The 27913-nt window shown below is 39.5% G+C and overlaps 3 protein-coding genes across 3 annotated transcripts; 2 read left to right on the top strand and 1 right to left on the bottom strand.

Moving 5' to 3' along the window:
- Positions 1–2038: 2038 nt before the first annotated feature.
- On the top strand, positions 2039–16812 carry LOC124140971. The gene is made up of 8 exons (XM_048400166.1): positions 2039–2067; positions 7331–7813; positions 9175–9332; positions 12872–12996; positions 14104–14214; positions 14677–15016; positions 15451–15638; positions 16677–16812. The coding sequence occupies exons 2-7, from the start codon at positions 7333–7335 to the stop codon at positions 15532–15534; spliced, it is 1299 nt and encodes a 432-aa protein (XP_048256123.1). The 5' UTR covers positions 2039–2067; positions 7331–7332; the 3' UTR covers positions 15535–15638; positions 16677–16812.
- Positions 16680–27338, top strand: LOC124140980. Its single transcript, XM_046508833.2, has 8 exons — positions 16680–16966; positions 17219–17763; positions 18229–18377; positions 18712–18839; positions 21229–21317; positions 22614–22771; positions 23782–23906; positions 24184–27338. The coding sequence occupies exons 2-8, from the start codon at positions 17550–17552 to the stop codon at positions 24272–24274; spliced, it is 954 nt and encodes a 317-aa protein (XP_046364789.2). The 5' UTR covers positions 16680–16966; positions 17219–17549; the 3' UTR covers positions 24275–27338.
- Positions 25826–27913, bottom strand: LOC124143097 (neurofilament heavy polypeptide-like). Its single transcript, XM_048399376.1, has 2 exons — positions 27800–27913; positions 25826–27292 (listed from the first exon to the last, which is right to left on the bottom strand). The coding sequence occupies exons 1-2, from the start codon at positions 27911–27913 to the stop codon at positions 25826–25828; spliced, it is 1581 nt and encodes a 526-aa protein (XP_048255333.1).

The following is a 27913-nucleotide window of genomic DNA, read 5'->3' on the forward strand; positions in this document are numbered from 1 at the left end:
GATGGATGATCAGCAAATCTATCGACTACAATAATGTGTTTTACACCCCGCTGATTAATTTTGGATAATGTGGAAGGAACTACAGATCAGAATTTTGAGAGCTTTTCATTCGAATGTTATTCTTTTTCAAATCGATATTTGCGAAAGGTCGCGAATTCTTTCGAAAAGCGATCGTAACCATCGATTTCACCATCGATACTCACTTTTAATACCACATTCGCCGTAAACGCAGAAAAACGAATACGTGAACCTCGTCATTTCTTCTTAGCGATGGTCAAATCGATCATCGCGACGAACTTTAAAACACCATGTTCGAACTCATTTAAGATTATGACCAGTTAGATCAATGTGTAAAATTTCATTTCTCTAAAGTAGTTTTTGAGAAAAGTTGTCCACATTGCGGAGCGGACTGACGGACGAACTCCGTTCCTATATCCCCGCCCCACTTCGTGATTTCACGTGCCACATAACATTATTAACATAAGACGGACATCGTGGTCAACGACATTTACTCTCATACGCCACAGGAGCGGTCGGGTAGCCCAGTGGTTTAAGCGTTCGCTCGTCATGAAGAAAACCCGGGTTCGATTCCCGACGTGGGTACATGTGTGAAACCCATTTCTGGTGTCCCCCGCCGTGTTGTTGCTGGAATATTGCTAAAAGCGGCGTAAAACCATACTCACTCACTCACACGCCATACAGTCTGTACTTGTTGACATCATATGTATCCTGTTAGCTTCTCGGAACAGTTCTCTCTATATCATACACTACCTCTTCGACAGCTGATTATTGAGTATGGATAATAAAGAGGGTACTGCGTTGGTTTTTGCGTCATTCTTTCCTGTCAGAGTTCCAGCATTTTCCTTTTTTCGTAAAAATGATGTGACACCCTGTAATGCCTATATATTGCGATAAGCAGCAACACGTCGTCGGACAGTGTCCCACAGTGTTCTATTATTTTCAATGCAATGCGTTATCTGCTGGCATGATAGGTTTACATCTTCTACTTTTTATCCAACTGACTGCCCTAAAGAAATCCCTGTACGTATTATAAGTAACCATTCTGTTATATACCCGCAAGTAACAAAAGATGAGTGTTCGAAATTAATTCATGTGTAATGCACCTGAAGATAATCGAAGATGTGTGCGGGCTGGACTTACCAAGTACCGTATTCGACCTAATAAGCGCCCAGGGCGCTTTCAAAATTAGAAATAGGATGCTCATATTAGAATAAAGTTTTGGTGAGAAAAAAACACAGAGTTGAAAGATCGTAAATTCCGTGGTTTATGCTGACAGCCTGAATGATATTACAGAAAAATCTGTGCGTATTATACACGACAGATATAGTTTTCCAGAATTTAATTGCCCATAATTAAGGGTGCCTATAACACACGAGTGAGTATTATACACGAATAAATAAGTCTTGTGTACATTAATCAATCGGAAGGGGTGCTAATTAGGATTGTTCACTAGCCATGCAAGATATTAGCAAATATCGCCGTGGGCGCTTATTAGACCGGGGCGCTTATTACGTCGAATACGGTAAGTACATTTTGCGTGTTGTGTTGATATTGGAAGCAGCGGTCCACGCCGTCGGGTGACAATGACACACAATCGGTCAATCCACCGAGTCAAACCACCTGATCGACGAGCTCGCCTCATAAGAACAACAGGTTACAGGGGTCAGTTCTAGTCCCGGAATCGCACTGTTGCGGCCTGTACGCTGTGAGTAAGCTCGAGCTTCTCTACTTATTCACACAACCATAAATGTAATTAATCTATTATCTGACGTTAGGAGTTGGCAAACAGCAGACTAATAGTCTAGGCTGAGATAACCCCACGTCTATCACACACCACTTATACCTCATGCTGAGATTTGTATTGCTTCAGTTAACATAAGAAATATAGTTGTAAGCGCATAACGCAAAGGAACGTTCAAACCCATCTGACAAGATCTAAAATAAACTGTTTTGGATATCACGATTACCAACTCGTTGTCTGTTTATAACAACCCATTCTTGTCGATCATGCTGTGTACCTAAGTGGGTTGACGGTCATTTTAACAGGTAGGATTTATATAAATTTTGCAGCTAACTAGTCCTTTTGAAACACATTTATTCTATAAAAAGTGCATAATATGTTACGATAATTGCTGAACCTACACAAAATACCTCATTTTTTAAATAATGAGTTCTTCGTTTTGAAAATTTTAGTTTTAAGTACCTGGCATGGATTTGTATCGCACACCTGACTGAAGGTGAAGTGAGCATCTCCAAAGACCACGTGACCAATGAAGCTTAAACTTGACATTCTTGTCCCATCAAACATACCAAACTGTCCAAGGCGTTAGAATACGGCAGCCATATTGAACGCCCTACTTACAGCTATTACTCAGCCATTTTTGTTCTAACTGGAATGACATTTCGTACATATCTGGTTAGTAGTGGGTCTCAACCTATCTGTTCCGTTTTTAGCGAAATTTTAAATTTTGACTTTTATTTGAACTTTTTATTTCGACCATACTGAAAACTGAAACGTTTTGTTTTGTTCAATATGTAATGACATTTGGAATGTGTCGTGGAACTCAACATAAGTGTTCTGTTTTTCAAAATATGTTTAAGCACTTGGACTTTTGCACATTTACCATGACATTAAATCACTTAAAATGCATTGTCTGGTACCTTGAATGTCGTATCCCCTGAATCCACTAGACCAATGATGTTGTGCCTCCATGCTCATGATGATACATAAAGAATCTCATCCGAGTGTCTTTTGATATCAAATATATCAACACGAGTTGATAAAAGTGGAAAAATTCCGAGGCTTGCCGAGGATTTTTGCCACTTTTATCAACGAGTGCTGATATATTTGATATCAAAAGACACGAGGGTGAGATTTTATTTACCATCCAACATCTTTTTTCAACTTTTTCAATTTGTAGACAGTAATGAGCAGTGTTTTCAGTGTAAAAAGTACTGCAAACAGCTTCAGTAGCAGAGCCATTAGTGATGTCATTTGATTGTGACGTCATGGTAACAAGTGACGTCACAATGGTCTCCAAAGCATTGTGATGTCATTTCATTGCAGTGATATCTACAGTGTAGATATCGCTTGATCTCATCCAAGCGATATCTCCTTTGGGAGCCAGTTTTGGATGATAAAACTCGGCAGCCACATTATCAAAAAAGATATTTATGGCCGTCACTGCCATGTTTGTTTGTTTTACCGAGTTTTATTATCTAATTGAAATATGAAAGAGCTGTTTAAAATTTGATTTTGATTATATATCCAACACTCTTTCCTGCAACAGTTTGTAATAAATCATCTGTGGCTAGGTCAGTTTGTGTAAAAATAAATTCGTTCATTGGAGAATGGAGTAAGAAATGAATTTGCAACCACATGACCCCTACCATGTTTGAAATGTTGTAAATTTGTGCCGCAAAAAACAAATTTGTTGATTTTCAAAGATGACATGTCTAAACTACCCACTAGCAGATGTGTATAATGCGCAATTGTTCATAAATATTTTTTCAAACTTTTAAATCAAATTATATTATAAAAAAACAAACCATGTAGAACTATTCTTTGAGTGCTAGTTTAGAGCCAGTACAGTTAAAAGTTTGGATGTAATATCGCTAAATTAGATATTTTCAATTGAAATTCAAACACATAATAAGTGAAATGTATAGTTCCTTTTACTCCTTTTGCTGCTAAGTTCTCGTAAGGTGCATTTCGTCGCACTGTAAACATAATCTTCTCAGAAACTACAAGACTTCACATGCTTGTTATTACCAGAGAAGGCAGCTGAATTTGTTCAATAGATTAGAAACTAATTATTAACATGGCGGCCACGACGACAAAAGTAGTAGGACAAAACACAATGTCATATGATCCGTTTTGTTTTGCATTTAGTGAGTGAGTGAGTGAGTGGGTTGGGTTTAACGCCGCTTTTGACAGTATTCCAGTTATATCACGGCGTGTCAGCTTAATGTGGGAGGAAAGCCCGAAGTGATGCATGTCTCAGACCACTTCGGTGAAACCCAGGAGCACGGGTATGGTGCTGACAAACCTAGAAACATAATCTGGGCGAACCGGGATTCTAACTTGAAATGGGCGGATCAATGCGCGCTGCGACAACTACTGACATGTAGAGACGGAGCCAAGCTAAAGAGTTATCCTGTTGCACCTTCGTTCAAAAACGGTCGTTTACAACTGAATATTTTTAACTAGCACATATTTTGTAGTGATTGTTAGTTTATAATATCAACATTTGTTGAGTCTTCAACTACAAGATGAATTGTCACTTTGGAATATAGCGGGAAAAACGTCATGAAAAATGGTACATTCTCACGTTTATTTTCTACGTCAGAAAACAGCGAGGCATTCTGTCAGTCTGGGCTAACATATAATTGCATCGATGAAATAATGCAAACTCATTTTATTTATCAGCCTTTGTGTTATTTCCCACAACAATTCAAGCATTCAAATCTCAACAAATACTACCACGGACTTCAATTTAATAAAATTAGTGATACGCCAACATTTGCAGCACACAGACATCTTTGACAGGCCTTTACCAATGATCTATATAGTAAGTATACATCCGTGCCTTTACAAATATTTTAGAAGAAATAACGTTCAAAATAATAAAACATCTGATTTTTAATGTTACTTTTTATATCAAAATTAAAGTTGCATCTGAATATTTAAATTTATATATTTTTTTTTTAGAAATAGGCCAAATGATCATCTACCATGCATCGATTAAGCACTCAGTTACTCAGTTGCAATATACATACCAGTCATCATACAATGAAATAAGAGATTTACCTATATTATTCTGCCCCTTATAACATGTGTCCCACCATTAAGTGTTCTGAGTCATTACAGGTGTTAATTCATTGATCATCATTTCTTACAGAATTCTGATACTCATGCTCTTAAAATAGTAGTTAATTACAGAGATGTGTCCCAACAAACAACAAATCATACTGACTACCCCACAAAATGTGTATGATGCATAAATAGATCTAAATCATAGTTTTATCTTCTTGTTTTAGTAACATAACATTTATTTTATTGTTGACAAATTATTTCCCATACAAACCCACACACTATCCTGCTGTATCTACGTATCCTGATTTTCATTCAACAGTACTTCAAGACACCTCAGTATAAAGTATATTTTCTAGATATTATTATCATATAGCAAATATGAATTTTATATGAAAATATGAATATGAAAGTTTATCATCAAATCTTCTGATGGTTAAATAAATGCAAATTGAACCCCACAGTCAATTCATGTAGATAAATGGATATATTTATGTTATTTGTTTTTTGCATATAACAGATTATACTTACATATGTTACAGTCAGGCCCAATATGTTTTTTTACTGTAAATTTCAGTTAATATGCATATTGACTGATTCACTCAGGTAAGGTATATTTTTTCTTAAATTTTCATTCATTTATTATTGCCTGAAAAATAGGACCGGATTTTAGACAGACTGGCTGAAATGAATAAGACTGCATAATTTAATCTCCTCAATTTAATTTGGACCTATTATGATCTTATCAAGATCAAAGTATCTTATGTAAGAAATTAAAATTGTTTCCACAATGAATTGATTGATTCTCCTAACCTGAAAGAATACCAGTCCCTTTGTTATGTTACTTATCTTTATTTATTAGCATATATGATATTCAGTTCAGAAACAGATGAGAGCTAAAAAGTCATGCATGTGTAATCAAATACTAGTACACATGCACAAGTGTGCCAAGATATTAAATAGAATCATAAGAGTCATTGTGCAATGCAGATATCTTTTGGTGTGAAGAGAAAAAAGAAAAACATTAATAATTTTTTTATGTTGGCATTTGAAACTCAGGAATCCGTTTAGAACAAGGAAACATAAAAAGCAAGGCCTAATGAAGTAAAGAATCAGCTTTATCTGTGTCACAATCATATGATTATTGTCAATGCAAACTGGATGTAGACACTGCATTGTTAATACAATTACATTATAGAGATTGGCAATTAGTATGAATATATTGTTTTATTTTATAAAAATTGTAGTTGGTACAAATACTCTTGAATATGTATTTTAACTAGTATGTAGGGTCCTCTGTGTCTGAATTTATTTATTTTTTACTTTGTAAAATTAAAAAAAGGCCAAAATAATATATATCTTTCATTGATCATATTGAAATATAATCATGGTTGTATTTGGCAACAAACAGCCACCATTCATATACATAAAATCCTTGTTTTCAACATGCACCAATTAACCCTTAAATATCAAAACAGTGATTTCCATTTTTTTTATTTTGAACATTGAATCATGATATCTAGTTGATGACGTAATTTTACAGTGCCTGTTACTCTTACAATTTCTTGAAAACATTTCTCATTGCTCTCTGTTATATATCTGACAAATGCTTAGGCCTACATGTGTTGCTGTCAATATTCACAACATTGAGGCTACGGGCAACGTTGCATGTGAGCTTCACATTTGTCACATGTCGTTGTACATACTGAAATGTATGCATATGATGTAGCCTGCTCGGCGATGCTACAACATAGATATAGGAACGTAAACAAAATCTACTTAATTTTCATATTCATACATCAAGGGCAACGCTTTCAGTACCGATTGCAAAACGTCAACAAAGCGACCTGGGATGAACGATCAGCTGATCTCACCGCATCGCTTCGAACGCCTATCTAGTGGATAACTATACAATACATTCAGTCGTGGTCATCCCTGATGTATCATTAATTCAAGGAACATTTATTTCCGGACATGGCAATAGATAAATCATTGTTTAAGCGAAAAGAATATGCTGTCCACACACAAGCGTGACGTTGCCGACAGAGGTGAAGCTTATACTAGTTAACTGTCTATAGGCGTCATAGTAACATGTAGTGCTCGTATCGCGCATACCACATGCGGCGTCAGTTAAGGTTGGACCGTCCGGGTTAGCGCACCTAGCGGGTTAGTGAAGGGAAGATAAATTGAAAAAGATCGCCCATTGCCAGACTGAGGGAAAGGACAGATACACTCTCTTTTAATTTTCTCTTTAAGCATTCAGAATAGTGACATTGGAACTGCTTGTGAATGGTATCAATACATGAGGTAATACTGTTGTCAAAAATAGGACGCTTTGATATTCAGCTAGATTTAAGCATATAACAGCAGCTAACACCAAATGGGACATTGAATCGTGTTACGAGTGTCAGCCTGCCCAATACCACCTTGCAGGATAAACTGAACGTTTCCTGGTTCAGATTGTATTCAATAATACAATAATACATTATCTTTCAGTTATGCACAAGCAAAGCCGAAGAAAAGACGATGAACTCATGTCAACAAAAATGAAGAACTGTTTTGTGAAGTTCTTTGTTGTTGGGAAGGTAACTGGGCCCAATCGGTGGGAAGTTATCGTAGGATGCCTAGAACCAAATGAAATTTATCTTTGTCTAGACGATTGGAAAAGTAAATCATTCGTCACTCTGGCTGTGAGTGGGCAGTTTGCTTCGCAGGAGAGGCAAAGCTATCGTTTTCAGGTAAAGGGACTGTTAAAGTTTCCTGAAGAATATAATGACCATCTTGAACTGTTGCCAGGAGAAACAAGTTATCAGAGCATTCTTGTTGAAGTATCACAATCCATCGATGCAGCACCATTAGGGCGCATTAACATTTATGCAGAAGGCGATCAGATGTCGCGTCTTGTGACGGAGCTACCTCTTCCGTTGACAGCAGGCATGGAGGCGTCTCTCAGGATTGAAGCTGCTTCGCATCAAGAAAGTAAGATAAGTGTGCATATGACATATATATATATATATATATATATATATATATATATATATATATATATATATATATATATATATTTATATATACAGCATTCCAGTTATATCGCGGCGTGTCAGCTTAATGTGGGAGGAAAGCCCAAGTGATGCAGGTCTCAGACGTTTACAGCTTCGGTGAAACCCACGAGCACGGGTATGGAGCTGATAAACCTAGAAACATAATCGGGGCGAACCGGGATTCGAACCCACAATCATTGGGTTCTGGCGTGCCCGAGGGCTGCAGCTCTGCGCCTTAGACGACTGGACCCCCGTGCCCCCGAAGTTTCTGAAAGTTTCCTCAATTATGTAGTATTGGATGAAATGGTCTGATACTTTTTGTGGACGATTTTAACCCTTGTAAAGTTCTTACAGGGATATGTACTTCCTGCTATTCAAATAAAAACGAAATTTAAAACCTCCCCGGGATACATAAATAATGTCCCGTGAAAGATATTTAACTGCCTTGTGTATTGCAACAATGTCGTACGTTATTAAATGTAACATCCATTGTGGTTGAAAATTACACGTAGCTACATGTTTCAATATTTATCCAGAAAGCATTTTACCATCAATACCGCTAGCAAAGTGAGAAGTGGCTGTATTATATTAAACTCTGCTTTGAAGAAATCGTATACACGATAAATATTGTATTCATTGCAGCCAACTATGAAACAAGGTTGCAAACTAGTCTTTCAATATTTATCCAGAAAATATGTATCAATACCGTTTGTAAAGTGATAAGCGGCTGTCTTGTTAATCATATCAAAATATATGACTGCATCTACGAGTAAGCTCCAGTACGTGACACAACTGTTATGTAGGTGTAATAGTAATGCTTGTTTTTTGGTGTATTACGCTGCACCCATCAACATTCCAGATACTAATATATGACGGTGTTGTGATGTTATGGAAATGACGAACCTTGAAAGTAAAAGGACACATGTACATAAACTGCATTGTGTGTCGAACTATCCCTGGCAGAAAGTGAATTACTTACCTCCTAGAGTGAGTATGGTTTTATGCCGCTTTTAGCAATATTCCAGCAATATCACGGCGGATGACACCAGAAATGGGCTTCACACATTGTACCCATGTCGGGAATTGAACCCGGGTCTTCGGCGTGACGAGCGAACGCTTTAACCACTAGGCTACCCGGCCGCCCCACCTCCTAGAATAATTCTAAATGCTGATTGCGTTAGGGTACATGGCATTCTTTTGATGTATTGAATTGATAGCAGTATACAACCAACAGGTGTCAAGAATGAAACAACCTTAATTATTTGGTTCCTGTGACGATATACGTTCTTGCAATTGCAGATAACACTGAGCAAGTTGTCAGCAGCTTCTTTGGCGGCGTGGTTAAGGAAATGTCACTTGACAACTCGTTATTTGAACAACTTGGTTTAAGTGACGCAGAGATGAAACGCATAAGGGATGACACAGCTGCTACTGATACAGAATACAGAATGTTTGTGGTGAGTACTTTCGCACACTTGGCCAATGATCAATGTGCATCCGTTTTGTCGAAGATTGTTTTACCATTTTATTGCGATGGTTTTAAAAAAAATGTTCACCTATTATTGAAACACTTGTCTCTACTGACTGTAACGTCAGATAAAGAATCATGATCCTTACAAAGTTTCTGCGCAGTAAGTATTTCTTAAACACGGACGCATCTGTTCACGTCCAAGTCCCAACAGTAACACCTATAGTTGGTAACTGTAGCGGAAACTATTCTTTAGTCCAGGTGTAGGCAGACTTGTGATGATCGATCAGTGGTCTCCGGCGCCGTGTTGTTCGTTGTGTTGGGGTATTGAAGTAAATATACCAACTGTTAGTTCGTATTGCGATTTTGAGTTAATACCATGTGAAGACGTTTAGAATATTGATACCATGTTCTTTCCGGAGCTCTCAGTGCACGTCTTACTCGTCGGCCATCTTGCGCGTCACCCAGATGATGAATACGTGACACTATAAATAACTCCATAAATAACAACCACTTTATTCTTTACATCGATTTTTCATGTTTATTATTATTAGATGACCCGTATTGAGTTTACATATATATATATATATATATATATATATATATATATATATATATATATATATATGTTTACATAAGGTTGGATTAATGTACAAAAATGACAATTTTATGACCATCCTGGATACGATATCAGCTGGCAACAAACCAAAATGTGGTGAAGAATGTAGTCAAGATGTTACACGATAAGATAGATACACTATCACGGTGGGGAAATACATTTGTCTATATTCTTTAGGCTACCCACCATGGCTAATGGTAATAAACATTTCTTAGAACACAGGGGGTGCAGATCAATAATGAACTGTAAAAATGATACATAATTATATAACCAAAATGAAAATGTTATCGTGTGAAGGAGCAAATCTGTGTCTCAGGGCGAAACTGTGTAGTTCCCACTTTTGTTTTGTTTTTATAAGAATTTTGTGGGGGATATCTTTTCAGAATGCGTTTTTCTAACATATACCACTAATTATAACAGGATATTTGAAATGAATACAGACCGCCATGACACACTGAGTGTTGGTGCCAAGGGATACCAAAGTTAACAGTTTATTATTAGAGGAAATTGACAGTGAATAATTGTGAACACCATTGAGATGGGATATGTCTTCACGATTTTTAAACCTTTCTTTCTCTGTGGGACGTCACCCAACCAGTTCATGCATGCTATGTCAAAGACGACCAGACTTGGCTAGAATCCGTGTTTATCTGTGACAAGTTCCAGCTGCTGACATTTTAGTGAACTTCTCCAGTGACGATGGGCATTTATATTCATAGTATTATAGTGAGTGAGTGAGTTAATATTTAACGTCACATCGGCTATATTACAGCCATATCGTGACGAGACAAAATTTGATATATGTAAACTGTATAAAATTCTGTCGACGAAGGACAGTAAAACAACTAGATTATCACAGGTATATGTTTAAAACTAGTACATAAACATAAAATATGACAATTCATAACATTACAACAGATAAAATTGGGCCATATATCACCAGCAACTAAAGTGAGGTCACCATACTGGGGACCACTGGGACTTACAGTACCTTTGCTACCTGCATGGACCCCAGCAGGATTTACACCATCCCTTTAGTCACTGGTGACCATTGGCAGGGTTTATCCGGAGATTTAAAACAAACAAATATTCTACGATTATAACACTGGCAGATATAAAATTACTTTGATTTATGTGGGCTTACATATCCTCTCAGGGGGACAATAATTTTACGCTACTTCAACCCCCTTCGAGGATATAGCCACTTAAATCTCAGTTAATAATCATATACTACCAATTTATAAAATATATATCTTTGTACATCAAAAATTATTAATTAATTCTATTTCTTTTAAAAAACCGATGATTAAAGGCGCATTTATTTGATTAAAAAGATCCGTTATTGATAACACTTTGAAATATTTATCCCTTGTGATGGAAAAATCAACACGGTCAAGCAAGACATGCTTGACAGTGAATCTTTCATCACAAGGGATACAGAATGGAGGATCCTCACCTTTCAGTATACATTCATGAGTATATCGTGAATGGCCAATACGACATCGTCGCATAATGACCTCATCAAATCTGGACTGACAACCAAAGTAGGTATAACCGATATTTGGTTTTATTGCATGTAATTTATTTATACCCACTTGGGTGTCCCACTTCTTCTGCATAAGATCTCTGAAGTAAGAACGGATAACAGGTTTATAGTCACTGTAGGGAAGAAGAAGTGGTGTCACAGATTTGTTGAGAGCTGCTTTTGCAGCAGCATCAGCCATTGTGTTACCAGTGATACCAACATGGCTGGGTAACCAACAAAAGACGATGTCGTACTGGCCAGTTGAAAGATCATTGTATAGTTCTAAAATACTTAAAATAAATGGATGACTTGAAGAGCTCGATTTTATTGCCTGTAGACAAGATAACGAATCAGAAAAGATGATGAATCCTTTACAGATGGACTGTTTTCTAATATATTCCAAAGCTGTTAATATTGCTTTGGCCTCTGCAGTGAAAATTGAGCTATGGTCTGATAATCGGGATGATATGGTTTTTGATCCAATTACAGTAGCACTTGCGACTGTTCATAGTATTATAGTTTGACAAATTGTAAACAAAATTGTAAAATAAATATATTATGTATTCAATGTGGGGAAAGGTCCGTGTAGGGAAATGTATAAGAAAGAATGAATTATGGTTTTACGTCAACATGGTGGTTACATCCTTACTTAAACTGAAAGTGATGACGAACATGTTGATAATTTAATTTTCAATTTTTTGTTTCCTTTTGTGATGGGAGGTGCCTGCAAACTGCTCAAACAACATCATTAGTTGAATACCTTGTTACTTTCTTTATTCATTTATATTCATTATATTTATTTAGTAGAAGTGGCATGGAAGTAGCTGTGTACTGGACCATTTTGTTGTTTGAAGCTGTAATTTTACCAGGCAAACAGACATATAGTTTATTTAAATATAACCTTAGGTACAGCTATAATATAAACTAGTTAAACAATTGCAAATGTACACAGCCAGGGACAGTATATATAGTGTGAAGCAATACATTTTTTCACATGAAAGTGTTTTATTTGACTTTATAAGTCCGTATTACTATTCATTTGTTTAGAAACAATATTTGCAAAACAAGATAAATATTCAAGATAAGAAGATGGTATGAAGATAACAATGCTTCAATCAACACCCTTGTCTGTGCTGTTCCATCAGTGAAAACAGGCAATTGTTGCAAGCACCTGAAGCGTGTACGCGCCGGAAGTTATAATCGCCTAAAAATCTACCGCTATGCGCATGCGAATCAAGGGCAGATAAGTATGTTTCTAATAGACCTTATAGAAGTCTTCTTCTTCGTGCAACTATAGGCCTTGACAGCTGCAATTACCTCGTCGTTACAGGCAAAAGCTCTACCACCACGCAGGTGGGATGATTATGTTAAACTTGATTTTCAGATGTTGTACCAATGTTGTGAAAGACAAAGAGATAAGGCAGCCTTTATAAGGAAGTTCCTCATCGCCCTCGCTAATGTCCAACAGAATAACGCCAAACGCTGCCTTGTTGAGAGCATCAAGCGCTGGTAAGTGTAAATGTGTGAAAATGGTGCAACAACTTTTGAGCAAGAGCCGTATTGCGCTCTTTGAAATCGTCGAAGAAAAGCATGTTCGATTTTAACTCAAAAGTTGTGAAATATAGACACCAAAAGCAGCAGCTACAGGAATATTGCTTGACATATTGACTATTTGAAAGTTGAAGACATCCCCCCTTGACTATCCTTGGATAGTATTTTTGTAGCTCTTAATCTCTATACATAGATCTAATAATGAAACAAATGAGTCGATGTCATTAGGTTTTATTTTGTTTCTTGTTCATCAGGGTAAGTCAGTGAAAGGGAAATAGATGTCTGACAGTTTTCGAACTATATCAGATCATCGATATACATGTATCTGAAGTTAAAGATTTTGCCAGTCTGAGCAGAAATTCAGATTTATGTTTCAAACAAAACAGCTCAGCAAGACGGAGAGCACAGCTGGTACCAACGGGGATGCCTACTATTTGTCCTGATTGTATTATAAATTTTCATTTTGATCTTATCAATGACTAAGTCCAGCGTTTTACAAATTTTTATCAGCAAACTTCAGATGACATTTGCTTTCATTTTTGACAAATTGTCCCGAACCTCTGAAGATGGACATAGGTATATAACTATTTGTATGGTAACCAAGTTTAGTAGCAAATGCTCCATGGATCAGGGAATAAAGTTTTCTCGTTTGTTATCGAGTGAGAAAGTGGTGTATCAAGTTGAAAAATCAAATGAACAATGTTCTTTACTGAGATCGGAATCATTCAGGCAAATCCTCGGCTTGGCATTAATTCCACTTGTCTCAAATACATTCTGTGGCTGTAAAGAAAATCCCTCATTGGTTGTATTAAGCATTATGGTTTCTCTTTGAGACATGGATTTGGTGGTACATTTGCTGGATCCAACAATGTATATCTCTTTGTAAGGATTTTATGGAACTTTGGAATCCAGTACAAAAGGAGAATGGACAAGTCTTCAGGTTTGAGAGCAGGTGACTCACCGTATAAGAAATTACGAACCTTACATTTTATTAGCCAGACATTCTCTATGATATTTCTCTGTTTTATAGTCAGGAACACATTTGCAGGATAATATATATTTCAGGTTAGCTGTTTCTACACCTGATGAAGATGATGGAATATTTGCACAGGAGCTCTCCGCTATTGTAAACGATTTCGCAGAACAGGGATTGATCACCCTACCTGGTGATTACAGGTATATTGATAGCATACATCCAACGATATTGAATGGTAAGCATGTCAGAAATAGTAAAGGTGCTTAACTTCATGCCACGAGATGCCATGTGTCCTATCAAACGGAATACAAGGTAACTAGCTTCAAGTTTTTGTTCCACCCCATAAATCAAATTATTCGAGTTGAAGGAAGCGTTTTATGTCCGCTATGTTTTCCTATTCATCGCCACTGAGTGTTAACACAAGTTTACACCAACATCTACTAGTATTTGCTGGACTGAAAAGACACGTCCCTTTGGCACGCCAGAAACCCAGCATATCCATGCTCGTGGTAAACGTCTGAGACCTGAAATAGTGCACATGGCCGTATGAAGTGTTCCAGTTCAGTTTAGAACTACAGCTGTTAATGTGCAAGATATGTGCTTAAAATAAGATATACAATTGGTGTTCCTTTCACGACGATTGGCAATGATGTCTTTTACAGGAACACAACATATGTTGAGACAAGGAACTGTAAAAAGAAGGTTCTCAGAAACATGAAAGTAAGTTTAGACATGACAACAAGAGTAGGAGCTCCAAAGACCTTCTTACGACTATCTTACTCTGAGCCAGAAGATAATCCCCACGGACAAGTTGCAAAGATGAATGAAGCATTTTGGGGAGACCTCGTCGAATGGTGCATATCCACTACCACTATTGGTTTAACAATAGTCTTCCATTTACAAGATGGACCTGGTCGGTATGCTGAGCTTGTTTTAAAATATGCAACATTCGGACATACACAGGAGGAGGCGCTGGTTGAAACATTGTTCATACCAGAGGAGGTAAATGTAAAAATTAACAGTTTACAGCGTACAATAATGAACATATCACATTTTCAGTTGATATAAAAACGTACTGAACCCGCATATTTGTTATTCCTCTAAACATTATCACAGCATATTAGACAGTTAACATTATAATTCCAGTACCCCGAGAAGATACGGTTTAGAACTGATCTTCAGCAACCCATGCACGCTGACTTGGTTGATGCATATTATCGAATCCGAGTTCCGTAGATCGATGTTCATAATGTCAATCACTGAACTATATGATCAAGACTCCATTTCTTACAGCCTTAAAAAAGATGGAATATTGCTGAGTGTGGCCATAAACAAAAACCAAACAAACGAATCATTCCCAGTGATGAGCTGTCTACTGGAAATGTTTCTCATTGTATCTTCCAAACATGATTCTTGATTCGGTCGCTGTATTTCAGCAACGCTGGGAAGCAACATCTCAGATCAGTGTCGGATCACGTGGATGGTTTGTATTGTGCACCAGGCCGAAGAAACACGGATAGAAGTACCAGTTGATGGGTGCACGCTTGTGTACGCACTAGATGAAAGGGTAAAAATAGTCATTCCGAAGAACGCATTCGAATGTCCAGGAAGCATGTGCCTTAAGGTAACCTACTAGGTCCAATCCAGGTGTAATAATATGGTACCAAAAGTTGTGTTGGGAGCAAATAATTTTCATTTGCATGGTCAAACATCAATCCATATTTGGCATCTGTTACATACATCACTAGTGCTCACCTTGCCAATCTGTTTCTTTAAGCATATGAATCGAAATTGTTGGTCAAATAGCCAATTATTACCTTCCAGTGGTTTTCCCACCACTAGAAATAAAAAGAGACCAGTGAAACCGCCTCATCTGTTTCATATTTAGATATTTGCATAGAGATTCAGAGTGGCAAAACAAGCTTTCCACAAGACTGTATGACAGGGAGGATGGCCAATGGCTAACTTTCCCTTGCCGTAAAAGGCGACTATGCTTGTCGTAAAAGGCGACTAACGGGATCAGGTGGTCAGGCTCGTTGACTTGGTTGATGCATGTCATCGATCCCAAATACGTGTATCGATGCTCATGATATCAATAACTGGATTGTCTGGTCCAGACTTGACTATTTACAGACCGCCGTCATATAGCTGGAATATTGCTGAGTGCGGCGTTAAACAACAAACCAACCAACCAACCCTTTAAGTTCCAGCCTTTGGTGTCTACAAGTTACAACTTTTGAGGTAACATTGAACAAATTTTTCTTACGAAGATTTTAAAGACTTGTTCAAAGGTTATTTGATCAACAACATGAAAGGCCTCGGTAAAGCTTTCAAAACGTTTTATTGGAGACACATGGAGGACATTTCCAAATTTGACGCATCAGTAAAAAAATGATATCAAAGGCCATTCCCTATTTTTAGGTGACCAATTGACTTTCCTTTGCATGTGCTTTGTGACAGGTGCCATCAGTGTGGCGGGATACGCTTACTTTCTGCGAACACCTGGCATCATCACTTTTTAATAATAATTAATAAACCCATGCTTTATGATATAGTCGGAATCGTAAATGTACTCATATCATGGTCTCATTCTTATGATTAGAGAAATGTTTTTGTCGCATTTATTTATTTTGAAAAATATTTTTTTTGTCTATCAATGAAGGCTGTGGACATTGAATATAACGGAAACGACCTTGAGGCCATAATATCGCTGTCACCATTTTATGACATTAGCCACACATCGGGAGACCAGCCACAAGAAGACATCACCGTGACTCTACCTCTTCCGGAAAAGTATACTGGTGAAGGGCAATTACTCGTTTTGTCCAGACCTGGACAAGATGAAAGTGAAGAAGTTTGTGAGGAAGAAGAAGCAACAAGTTGGACAATCCTTGATACAGTGATATCAGTCAATGACAACGTTGCAACATTCTCCACACACCATTTTTACCAGTGATGACAATAACTCTTATTCTGTCTTTTATAATTTAAACATACAAGGAGATAATGTGATGGTTATGGCCGAAATTTGGTCCTGTTTTACAAAGGAGAGATATTTCGCTAATTTCGTATTATTGATGTATTCGAACCATATTAATGAAAGCTATTTTAAGCATATTGTAAAGGCTATGTAAGCAGGGTGTTTACAACAAATTATTATAGTAAATTGTTTGAAGGTTTCTTTAATGTAGTCTTTGTTTGTAGGAATGTACTTGGTGAATACAGAAAGAATGCGCCAAGACAAAGTGTGAAGAAGCAAACTAGACTACATCGCGGAAGGGGAGTTAAATATGCTGTATTATTTGCTGCATGGGGCAAGAGGCTTGAATCATCAGCTCATGATGTAGTCGTTGCATGCTGCCACAGAAAAGACTTCAAGAAAAGATCGGACACCTGGCTGAATAAGGGTTACTCCTGTCTCAGAGTCAGTAGTGAGTTCCGTGCCACGGCGAATAGTACATACCATATCGGTATCTGTGGCAATGCACAGTCATTATATGACATTTCAGAGCTAAAACTCATCTATCAACCTGGCATGGCTCCTTTTCAATCAATGCATCTTGAAATCTTGAATAAAAAGTACTCCCCCCTTGCAGCTATAGCCATCATGGACGGAAAGGGAAATATGAAAACGTATCTTCCTTTTGAACTAGATGAGGAGGTCTATTCTGAGAATAGCAGGACTGTTGTACAGAAAACTGCTTTGGATACGACTGCATCCAACGGACATGGCTATGAGGATGTGGAAGGCAAGTACATTTGACGGTCTGGGTAGTTTGTAATTCTAACCCTTGACTAAAGATTTTTAATCTTAAAAGTTTTGTGCATGACGTTTCTCGTATGAGATATGGTGAAAGGGTTAAACGTGCATCCAGTCCGATACTTAAGGAAGGGCCATTTGATAATATTAGGTGGAAGAGGGGACTCTGCGATTTAAAACAGTAATTTTCTCCAAATAATTTCGCCTCAAGTTTTACAAATATAACCACTAGCATCATGTCCTTAGAAATGCGTTGTTATCACAGTCACATTTTGTCATATCTGGACCTTACTTTGAAACGCATCAACTCGCGGCTGATACTTTGAAATCATCGTGTTCTAAATCCACGTTGAAAACGTATTCGAGTTGGGTGATATATTAGTTGGCTGGAAAGCATTCTATTACTTTATGTAAGTATAATTTAATTATTGATTATGAAATGGTCAATTAACAGATTTTATCAGAGATACGCTGATGGACACTCTACTGAATGAAATATTTGAGTCGTGGTGGAAGGTGTGGATATACGCTGGTGTCCCGCTTGCAAAGCTGATGGATTTTGTAGCCAATCCACAGTTTAGTTCTCTCTCCAGAAGCAAACAGGTTTGCATTCCTTTTTGTACTGAAGGCTTCCAACTTACAATAGCCCGTTGTGTCATTTTAGTGATTGATACTGGACTAAGTCAAGCGACTCCATGACTGTGCTGGTGTACTATCTTCACATTTTGTCTGTTTGCCACTCTTATCATTAAATCATTGTTGGTTGAACTCAGACCAAACTCTTTTCTTAAACATACGTGTCATAATTTTTACTTTCTCGTCAGATGTGGACAGTTCCTAAAGAAACCATTGTTGTTGAAATATAAAATAGAATCATGGGTATTTGTAACTCCCTGTTGATTTAAAAAAGTACCATGTTATTTTTTTTTGCTCTCAGATGTTCCACGACTGGCTCTTAGGTCACGCTGGGAAAAATGACTATGGACTGACAGATCTTATCAAGGCACTGATAAGGGCTGAATGCAAATCTGCGGCCCAGTTCGTCGTGAATCATCTGCAGAAATGGTGACTCATTTTACATTTCAACATGCACACTAAGTTACAATGAAATTTCTCATCTAATCAGGGTGATAAATAATCTTTGGTTTGGTTCGGCTAAACATCCTGTTTTAGTTTTTAATAACTATACGTGTATTCTTACCAAATGAGAAAAAGCCGAGGTTTTTGTCATTTTTTGCAAAGTATATTGCAAAGTATTAAATTCCCCATGGAACTGCTTGATCATTGTAGTTTTACATTTACCTCTTACCAGTGTCTTGAATACCATAGAAACATGAAAAGGGAAATTGCCGTAATGTGTCATCTTTACGATGTATTGAGACGGGGTGTTCAGTATTTTTCTTCACAAATCATGGCGGACAGTGGTGTGTTAATGCCAAAATATACTCTTAACAAAAGTAGGGAATCATGAACTATAATGGTAATACCAAGTATAAGAAGATGAGTAAGAAGATGAGGTTTGGGTGCGTGAACAACCCATGCTTGTCGTAAGAGGCGACGAACGGGATCGAGTGGTCAGACTCGCTGACTTGGTTGATGCATGGCACCGTATCCCAATTGCGTAGATCGATGCTCATGGCGTCAATCACTTTATGATACAATATGTGAAGCCCATTTCTGGTGTCCCCCGCCGTGATATTGCTGGAATATTGCTAAAAGCGGCGAAACTCCATACTCACTCACTCACTCACTCACTCACACCCCGATGCGGTAGCACCACACACGTGCGTAGGGTGGATTAATCTCTGAAAACTATAATGCTTGCTTATCATAAAGTTGTGATTTACTTCATTCCATTCGTTGATTGTGTATGAAACGGGCAATTGCGGAAATCAGCTTGAGTGGCCAATACGTTCAATGTTTCACACTCTGGTATTAGAAGACTATGGAACAGGGACTAAGGAACCCAAATTGTTGACGATCGAGGTTCCAGGTCAACGACAAGAGTACAGGAACGATTGACCCGAAACCAGGCTCTACGAAATAGAGCTCCAACGGCGAATCAAATTGCTGCAAACTTTCATCAGGCTACTGGAGTACGAGTAACGGATCAGACATTCAGAAACCATATACAAACAGCCCATCTCCATGCTCGACGGCCACGTGCTATGCCTCCCCTTACAATTGTCATATTGCCAACACACGACAATACTGTACGACAGTGTATTTGATCGAAACTTTGCAAAGCTATCAGGCACATACTGAAGTGGTGCCTTTTGATATTTTGGTATTTTTTTAATTTATATTTTTTTAAATTTTTATGGAATGAAGTTGGACATAGACTCAATTGGGGATGGGGTTCGTTTCCGGGGCAGGATTCGAAAACCAATCAGTGTATTTGATCGAAACTTGGCAAAGCTATCAGGCACATACTGAAGTGGTGCCTTTTGATATTTTTTTCTTTTTACGAATTTTTATTTTTTACAATTTTTATGGAAAGAAGTTGGACCTAGACTCCATTGGGGAACAGGTTCGTTTCCGGGCCAGAATTCGAAAACCATTCAGTGGGTAAACAATGTATGCTACTTCAACTGTATTCAACTGTTCTTGTAATGCCACCTCACACCATTACATAGAGAATTGCACATTTACTAGTGGTTACTTTACAGACAGCTGCCGGGGGGATATGTCATCTTTCTGATGACTCTTGTTTATCCTACTTTTGTTTTAAGAGTGTATATATGTGTGTGTTTCATGTTGGAAAAAGATTAATGTAATTAATGCATCTGTTGCTTTTGGGGTAAAAATACCCAAATATTAAGTGCTCGATTTTTCTTACATTTTGATGGTTCTTGACATGCATAAAAAAGAAATGATCAAGAAAATAATAAAAATTAGTATACGTGTAAATTATAGATATTGAGTTACTTGTGATATTATGTTGATACGTAATCATATAAAATGCCGTGGATGAGAAAGTATACCACCATGTTTAATGGTGGCTAAAATGAAACAAACAAGAAATGAGTATTTGACGGTGGTGTATTTGGCTCGGGAATCACAGTTATGTTTGGACCTTACCTTATTATAAATAAGTTTGCAGTGTGTATGCGGCTGTTTTCAGCCAAGTAACGTTCTGTTAACGTTTGTGGTTAACTCCAATATTAAAATGTATGCTATTTTTACCCGGGAGCTGATGTTTTGATTTCCGTGGAATCAAGTATAGGATAACGCCTTGTGTGATCTGAACAAACTTTGTTTAAATGAATAGTTATGGTTGGAGAAGACGTTTCAATATATCCAATATTACTATTATGTATCGATATCATTCCTCAAACCATTTAATGCCAGTGCATGTCATATACAAATATTCAGTCTAGAAGTGTGGGAATGGTGTTTTTATTAAGGGTTGAGGATGAAAACAGAAATAAAATCTGACATCCTTCTGTCACAGCTTGAACTCCGGGGCCTTTAGGAATAAGCCGTTTGGTCAATGGCTAGAGGCGCAGAATTTGAAGTTAGAGCACATTGGCAGCGTCAATGGTAATATATACATATTTTTTTCTTATATGTTTGAATTCAAGGCCTGAAAACGTCCGACTTGTACCCAATACTTGTTGTAAGAGCAGTCGTATTCGAGGATCAGATGCTCATAATATGTATCTCGTTTGACTTTGTGTTATTGCTGATGCCATCAACAACTAGTCTGTCTGGCCCTGACTCGATTACTTCAGGCCACCATGACATAACTGGAATATTGCTGACTGCGGCGTAAACCAGCAAACACTCTCACTGTACACCTATACCGCTACAATACTTGCTTGTTTGCTGTTTAACGCCGCACTTTGTAATATTCCAGCAATATGACGAACGTCTGTAAATAATCGAGTCTGGACCCAAACATCATGAGCATCGATCTACGCAAATGGGAAACGATGACATGTATCAACCAACTCAGCGAGCCTGACGATCCGATTCCTTTAGTCGCCTCTTAAAAGCAAGGGTTGCTGGAGACCGATTCTAACCCGGATCTTCACGGGTGTACAAAACCAGTATTGATATTGGATTGCTTAATGCAAATCTAGCTGCATCTTCATAATGTCTGATAAACAACTTACATGCTGTCGTCCTTGGCTGTCGCTTATAAGTGGTGCATCAAGTATGCACACGTTTCGCATAATCCTCCTGGCATCCCTAGAACTTTAAAATATATTTTTAAATATGTTAGTTAGTTACTCCCCCAAACCCTTAAGGTCACTGGATTGTCTGGTCCACACTCGATTATTTAGAGACCGCCGTCATATAGCTGGAATATTGCCGAGTGCGGCGTTAAACAACAAACAGACAAAACATATTAGATCCACTTGTATTTTTGTTAGGGTTATTTGTTATTGCTTGGGTTGACCCACGTCAGTAATAGATGCTACTTTGCAAAGGTCCGCCAAGGAGAGTACGGTGGTCAGGCTTGCTGACTTGGTTGATGCATGTCATCGATCCCAATTGCGTGGACCGATGTACAAGATATCAATCACTGGATTGTTTGGTCCAGACTCGATTATTTACAGAACGTCGTCAAATAGCTGGAATATTGCTGAGTGCGGCGTAAAACAACAAACCAACCAACCAACAAACCAACAAGAGCTTACTCAAAACGTTCGCTCACTTGCCAATGCTACAATGTCTGATGTTTCAGACGCATGTTCGTAGCTATGAATGATTATGTGTGCAATGTAGCAGTTGCTGAGAAGATTGATGGAATTCATGTGACTTTCCGTTGTCTTAATGCTAAAATATGTGACTGTAAACCAGTTTTAACCCCCTCTCACAATGTATACATAGATGCAGCAGAGCCAATGTCAGATGTGTTTCTTATCGACATTCTCCAATATTTTGGCGTTGATTGCGTGTTCCTTGGCATTGCATGCGGCCTCACAAAACAAGAACGTCGTGACTTGTCGGAACCACATCCTTGTGGTCCGCAGCTCCAGCTGTTTACCGTACGTGTACTTGATAAAAAATACTAACCTGTTTCAGTAAACACAGTGTGTGAATGGTTAGGAAAAGGGGAGACTATTCACGTTTTGTCTGTTATATTGCAGGGAAATAGACAAATAGTATCAATAATTATTTCTCCAAATATGTTATATCCAGCTGATTAATGCAGTCTATAGTTTATAATAAAGGATAAGAAGTTGAGTCGGTGTATCCGCCTTTTTATACAATTGGTTTGTAGATTGTTTACGACCATTGGTAACGTGTTAATAGTCTATTGTCGCCCCCTTACACGATTCCAAAATCATAAACCCGAGCTTAATTCAACCCTTCATCTTCTATTGTTTTGGGGCGGTCGGGTAGCCTTGTGGTTAAAGCGTTCGCTCTTCACGCCGAAGACCCGGGTTCGATTCCCGACATGGCCACAATGTGTGAAGCCCATTTCTGGTGCCCCCCGCCGTTATATTGCTGGAATATTGCTAAAAGCGGCGTAAAACCATACTCACTCACTCCTATTGTTTTAATACGGCTTTACAATCTTCCGATGACCTAGGTTATTCGATGTGTTTAATCAGCGTCTAGACACAGTTCGTTACAAACATCAGACTAATAAACATCATACTCATTACCTCCTCTCACAGTTGGTCACGTTACCATATCCACATAAACATATTCACAATGTTGGTTCTGTCAGTCGCTCAAGCAATAATATTATAACTTCCCCTCAAGCGAAACGATAACATTCTCTTTAAAGACTTCAACACCCGAATGATAGGTATGTAATGTGCACAAGACAATACTGTAATAGGTATAATAGTATTATATGTTGTCATTACAAAGGAATATTTATACATTTCTTCCCCTCTAATTTCAAGTATTTTCAGGATACAAATCCCTAAAACAAGCGATTCATTTGGGATGGCCTTGTAAAGATTTGTTTTGTATTTCATTATGCAAGTACATATTCCTGTTATATTCTGACCTTATGATTGCGAGATGCGATCTGTCTTTGCAGCTGCTTTGTAAAGTCCGACAGAAAGAACGGTTTTCCCACGAGGGCCTTTGCGTCTTGTTAAAAGCACTTCAACAATTGGATCTGAACGAAACCAAGGAATCGATAATTCTCCTGACAAAGAAATGGTACGAGATAGATAGATAAAATGTCATTTAATTTGTATTACTCGTTCTTAATTATTTTCGTATTTGGGTCAAGTACATGTTTGACCAATATTGTCAGGGTTAAATTATAGAATATGCATGTAATTTGAGGACGTCAAGTTCGTTATTTCTATGTGTGTCTGTGTTAACTTTATTGAATACAGCTGATCAGATTTAAGACGAATCGACGTAGTTGTAGTTCCTTATTTTCCCAAAGTAAATATGGCAAAATGTTGATATATATTTTGTTTTACCGAAGGTTGGACACTAAAGGAGAAAGCAAGCAAAAGGATGCAAAATCGTTTCTGGATGTTATTAAACAGTTCACTGAGACGTCATCTTTGGATTGATATGCTACAAGAGGTTGTCTCATCACAGCGAAGAACTAACAATAGAGATGCTTCATCCAAGTGTTTCTGTATCACCTCCTCCGTACAAAATGCACCTGGGGACCTTCATTTGTCATCATGGACCAAGTGCGATAGTTTTGCGAACCTGGTGTCATCACTATTTCACAGTGATTCATAAACACAAGTTTATGATACAGTCAGATCCGCTCTATTTATAGTGAACGATATTTAAAAAACAAGCAAACATGCTTTCCCTGTTCGCGAATCTTTAATGATGCATTCATAAAACTTTCATAAAACTAATTTGCCTTTCACTTCCAATGGAATCTGTCTCAGATAATCGAGACTGACTATTCTTTGGCGTTGACCTTGTATATGTGTACAGGAGCTTCCTATACATTGTTTTTGTAAAAAAAAACCTCAGTGATATCAACCTGCGAATCGGCTTTACCTAAATATAAGTACTTATGTTCAACAAGTAAAATGTCAATGTGTTGAAAATTATAAATGTCAACGACGGCACAAGACTGTGATTAATGGAGTGTTCTAAAATGTTATCTTTTGCCACGGAAGGAAGTTGTAGTTAACTATAGTTAACACGTAGCATGTCTGAAACTGAGGGACGCGCCCCCTGTATCCCCCTTGAATCTGCCATTGGGTGGAAACCATTCACCATAGGGGCGGTCGGGTAGCCCAGTGGTTAAAGCGTTCGCTCGTCACGCCGAAGACCCGGGTTCGATTCCCGACATTGGTACAATGTGTGAAGACCATTTCTGGTGTCCCCCGCCGTGATATTGCTGGAATATTGCTAAAAGCGGCGTAAAACCATACTCACTCACTCACCCCATTAACCATATGTATTCACATAGTATTGAATAATGTGTACATGAGGTATACAGAGTTTTGCTGGCTGGCCCTATATTCCGTGTTATAACTGCGGTGTTGCCAACTTGACATGAGCCACACCGGTAGCAGAGGCACCGCAAGTCCCAGCGTGGTTGCCTGATATAAGACGCTGGTGAACTTTAGCCCGACTCGTGTATTGTGTCGTTTTTTAATACTGAACTTTACTGATTTCATGGTTGTTTTAAATCCTAATATGTGATATGTTACTAGTTATTTTACTTTTACTTGGTTCTTATCATATAAGTTGATTAAACATTATTGTATCACTCGTCACTTTTTTGCTGATCAAATGCGATGTGACTACATTTTGACTTACTCAGCTGCCTGATATGTTTCATTGAAAATTTCAGTGTACAAGGAGGTTTATTTTTTTATAGGTTTGTTTGATTGGTTGAATTTAAGAAATGTTGATGTAGCCCCAAAAAGGCGAATGATTCGATTGGAAAGTGCATGTTTACTCTTGTAGGAGAACATACGTGGACGTGCAGGGTAATATTCAATTTCTTGTTGCTTTTTTTCAAGACGTACAATTTGTAAATCACGGTATTAGCCCCCATGTAGGATAAGGTTCAGTGATCCCGAGTTAGGCTTTATTTTGCATCTACAATTAAGTTTCATTTTCCACAGTGGTGATCATCATGCTCATCAACCCGGACGGGTACACGGCGAGCCTCGGCTCCCTGTCCGGTGACCCTCTGTTCCCTGTGTGGTGACTCTCTGCTCCCTGTGTGGTGACTCTCTGCTCCCTGACCGGCGACTCTCTGCTCCCTGTCCGGAGACCCTCTGCTCCCTGACCGACGACCCACTGCTCCCTGATCGGCGACTCTCTGCTCCCTGACCGGCGACTCTCTGCTCCTTGTCTGGTGACTCTCTCCTCCCTGACCGGCGACTCTCTACTCCCTGTCCGGTGACTCTCTGCTTCCTGTCATGTGACTCTGCTCCCTGTCCGGTGACCCTCTGCTCCCTGTCCGGTGACTCTGCTCCCTGTCCGGCGACACTCTGCTCCCTGTCCGGCGACCCTCTGCTCCCTGTCCGGTGACTCTGCTCCCTGTCCGGTGACTCTGCTCCCTGTCCGGCGACACTCTGCTCCCTGTCCGGCGACCATCTCCTCCCTGACCGGCGACTCTCTACTCCCTGTCCGGTGACTCTCTGCTTCCTGACCGGCGACTCTCTGCTCCCTGTCATGTGACTCTGCTCCCTGTCCGGTGACCCTCTGCTCCCTGTCCGGCGACTCTCTGCTCCCTGTCCGGCGACCCTCTGCTCCCTGACCGACGACCCACTGCTCCCTGATCGGCGACTCTCTGCTCCCTGACCGGCGACTCTCTGCTCCTTGTCTGGTGACTCTCTCCTCCCTGACCGGCGACTCTCTACTCCCTGTCCGGTGACTCTCTGCTTCCTGTCATGTGACTCTGCTCCCTGTCCGGTGACCCTCTGCTCCCTGTCCGGTGACTCTGCTCCCTGTCCGGCGACACTCTGCTCCCTGTCCGGCGACCCTCTGCTCCCTGTCCGGTGACTCTGCTCCCTGTCCGGTGACTCTGCTCCCTGTCCGGCGACACTCTGCTCCCTGTCCGGCGACCATCTCCTCCCTGACCGGCGACTCTCTACTCCCTGTCCGGTGACTCTCTGCTTCCTGACCGGCGACTCTCTGCTCCCTGTCATGTGACTCTGCTCCCTGTCCGGTGACCCTCTGCTCCCTGTCCGGCGACTCTCTGCTCCCTGTGTGGTGACTCTCTGCTCCCTGTCCGGTGACTCTGCTCCCTGTCCGGCGACCCTCTGCTCCCTGTCGGGTGACTCTGCTCCCTGTCCGGTGACTCTGCTCCCTGTCCGGGGACCCTCTGCTCCCTGTCCGGTGACTCTCTGCTCATTGTCCGGTGACTCTGCTCCCTGTCCGGTGACTCTCTGCTCCCTGTCCGGTGACTCTGCTCCCTGTCCGGTGACTCTCTGCTCCTTGTCCGGTGACTCTGCTCCCTGTCCGGTGACTCTGCTCCCTGTCCGGCGACCCTCTGCTCCCTGTCCGGTGACTCTGCTCCCTGTCCGGCGACCCTCTGCTCCCTGTCCGGTGACTCTGCTCCCTGTCCGGTGGCTCTGCTCCCTGTCCGGTGACTCTGCTCCCTGTCCGGGGACCCTCTGCTCCCTGTCCGGTGACTCTCTGCTCCTTGTCCGGTGACTCTGCTCCCTGCTAAAAGCGGCGTAAAACCATACTCACTCACTCACTCAAAGGAAGGGGCGAGCTCACCACACCCCTTTCCAAACTTGCGGAAGGTATCCGGTATACTGCAATCTAGATTGGATCTCTGCTTTGCTCATAACATCAAAATTTGATTTTTTAATTGTTCCACGTGACAGACATATTTCACTGAGTTTAACCGTATTTGCACCATCCCTGCAAATAGTATGGTGACGTGGCTTGTGACTAGTGAACAGTGATCGTGTCTATATTATTACTTCTTGTCACCGCCGCACATTATCCATAATTTCATGTTTCTTGTCCCGTGTAAAGTATTGTGCTTGGGCCCTGTGTTGCTGAACATGTATTATTAGCAGATGAAGTCCTGGAACATAAACGTGGAATGCTGTGGCAGTTCACCGGCCTAATGAAGCTGAACAATAAATACTTACATATATACATGACTCCATGTTCAAGCTGGGACTCCGGGGTAGCGTGGTCCCCAGTGACCAATGCCTGCTGTAAGAGCCGACTAGCATGGATCTGGTAGTCAGGCCCGGCGACAT

The sequence above is a fragment of the Haliotis rufescens genome, unplaced genomic scaffold (genome assembly GCF_023055435.1).
Source record: "Haliotis rufescens isolate VD_foot unplaced genomic scaffold, xgHalRufe1.0.p SCAF_2, whole genome shotgun sequence".
Lineage (NCBI taxonomy): Eukaryota > Metazoa > Mollusca > Gastropoda > Lepetellida > Haliotidae > Haliotis > Haliotis rufescens.